The sequence below is a fragment of the Sardina pilchardus genome, chromosome 15 (assembly GCF_963854185.1).
Source record: "Sardina pilchardus chromosome 15, fSarPil1.1, whole genome shotgun sequence".
Lineage (NCBI taxonomy): Eukaryota > Metazoa > Chordata > Actinopteri > Clupeiformes > Clupeidae > Sardina > Sardina pilchardus.
This window is the reverse complement of record NC_085008.1, coordinates 32,834,371-32,836,870: the sequence shown is the minus strand read 5'-3', so window position 1 is coordinate 32,836,870 and position 2,500 is coordinate 32,834,371. Positions and strand designations below refer to the sequence as shown.

General features: G+C 47.4%; 1 protein-coding gene across 1 annotated transcript in view; it reads right to left on the bottom strand.

Moving 5' to 3' along the window:
* ptprsa (protein tyrosine phosphatase receptor type Sa) overlaps nucleotides 1–2,500 on the bottom strand; it is a 195,323-nt gene that overhangs the window by 11,630 nt on the left and 181,193 nt on the right. The window contains exon 21 of the mRNA XM_062555340.1: nucleotides 2,059–2,106. Coding sequence (XP_062411324.1) covers nucleotides 2,059–2,106 — 48 coding nt within the window. The remainder of the gene's footprint in view (nucleotides 1–2,058; nucleotides 2,107–2,500) is intronic.

The following is a 2,500-nucleotide window of genomic DNA, read 5'->3' as shown; positions in this document are numbered from 1 at the left end:
CGTAAAACTGGCTGTTACTTGAAAAGTATTGATCTAAGCACAGAAACATTTTACAGAGTGTCTCCTGGGAAACATAGGTGCATATGATATTTTTTCAGATTTTTTTGAGACACAAGTTCGTGGGCTCTGGTTGATTTGACGTGGAATGACCCAATAGCGGATAGGGACACTGGGGGCGGGAGGAAATATTACTGTTTTCGATGAAACTGGTCAGTCAAGCAAAACAACGATTTCTGAGCGATTTTATGACTATGACAAAGTTGCATAGGGTCTCTTTAATACTGCCTCCCGACAGTAGAAACACACTATTTTAATACTACCTCCCAACAGCAAAAACACATTATTTGAATACTATCTCCCAACATTAAAAACACACTATATTTACACTACCTCCCAACATAAAAAACCCACTATATCAATACTACCTCCCAACATTAAAACACACTACATGTATACCAATACTATCTTCCAACAGCAAAAATACTCCACTGTCTCTTTCTTTGATTAAAAATACTCCCCCTCTCTCCCCACGAGTAAAAATAAATGTACTATCCCTTTGTGTACTCAAGTTCACTTATGCTGCTTATATGACGATAACGAAGCACACACACACACACACACACACACACACACACACACACACACACACACACACACACACACACACACACACACACACACACACACACACACACACATCATAAACTCTATACCTCGTCATCCAAGGCTCCCTTCAAGCTTAAGAGCTCATCTGCTGGGGTGTTTGACTTCCTCAACCCCCCCCCCCCCCACACACACACACACACACACACATGCACATAGCTTTCGCACGCTCCGAACAAACCAGTCGATCGCCTCTCTCACACTCTCATCTACGAGCCACAGCTCTGTGTGTGTGTGTGTGTGTGTGTGTGTGTGTGTGTGTTTACCTAGAGATTCAATATCGTGTCTCAGGCTGTCTGGCCAAGGATGCAGTCTTTCAAGGACACACTGCTCTTACCCCCCCCCCCCCCCCCCCCCACACACCCTCCTGCCCCATAAGCCCTCTGCGCTACGGAGGGGGACTATTTTCTCTCTCTCCTTGCAGTCAGCAGCAGATCAATGCGCACGTGGGAAAGCGAGCTGTCCTCTCATTAGGCCTTTTCCGATCGCCGTGCCGCGCGGGGAGGAGAGGAGAGGAGAGGAGACGAGGACGAGGCGGTCGAGCGGCTGCCGCTCAGGATAACGATTCCTTTCTCGGCTGCACAACCGAGACTCGGGAAGTGTGTTTATCCCGACGCATTTACATATGAAAGCAAGGCCAACACACACGCACGCCTCGTCAGCTGAAGGAGAGAGAAAAAAGGAAACTCTCTCTCGCGCGCGGGTGTGTCTGTGTGTCTTTCTTTTCACTGAGGCGGAGGCATCAGATGTCAGACTATTGTTTGCTGTCTGTTTAATTAATTCCTCTCGTTATCGCTGTGTGTGCAGAGAGGGCCCATCAGCGGAGATTGGGAGATCAAAATGGGAACTGTGTGTGTGTGTGTGTGTGTGTGTGTGTGTGTGTGTGTGTGTGTGTGTGTGTGTGTGTGTGTGGTGATAGCAGAGGTTACACAGGCTGTTAATGAGCAGCCAGCGAAGTGTGAGCATACAGCAGTGCCATAAACAAACAGATCAACAAAACAAACATCTCACACTCCGTGTTATGGAAGAAAAGGCATTAGTGCTGAATTAACAGTGTGTGTGTGTGTGCATGTGTATACAGTATGTGTGTGTGTGTGTGTGTGTGTGTGTGTGTGTGTGTGTGTGTGTGTTTTGAGGATTGCGTGCATGCGTGTCAGAGAGTTTTTGCATGTGAGTCTGTGTTTGTGAGTCTTGTTTTTTGTGTGTATGTGTGTGTGTGTGAGAGAGAGAAATAATTGATATGTAAATGTATACAGAAGATGCCCAACAGAACAGTGAAAATGAGCTTGTGCCATACAGTGTGATCAAGATTGCAGACAGACAGACAGACAGACAGACAGACAGACAGAGAGACAGACAGACAGACAGGCAGACAGCTCTGCAGTGAGGACTAACTTTCACAGTCAAAACCTCCTTCACTTAGCGGGCTGCTGAGACCAGAATCTGTGGAGGACAGCAGACATGGAGACACAGAAGAGAACAGAAGAGAGTGAAAACCTGGTTTATGAATGTGATCATGAGGCCCAACCTCACACACACACACGAGACGGATCAAAAGGACACAATCAGAACCAAAACAGATGAATGAGGACAGAGATCCGATGTTCAGCGCCGAGGCCAACCCCAGCATACCGCTAACTTTGACAAACACAAAGTTCCTGTTGGAATTTTTGAGCAGGCAGTGGAGCAGCCTTCCCTGGTCCTGAATTATTGAGGTGGAGGCTGAGTTGGATCTGAAGGCTGGAGCGCTGACAGGCGGGAAACTAGGCCACACAGCTGCCACTCTCTCAACCTGTCTCAACTCTCGAAACAGCCAATCAGAGATGCCCTTGTGCGC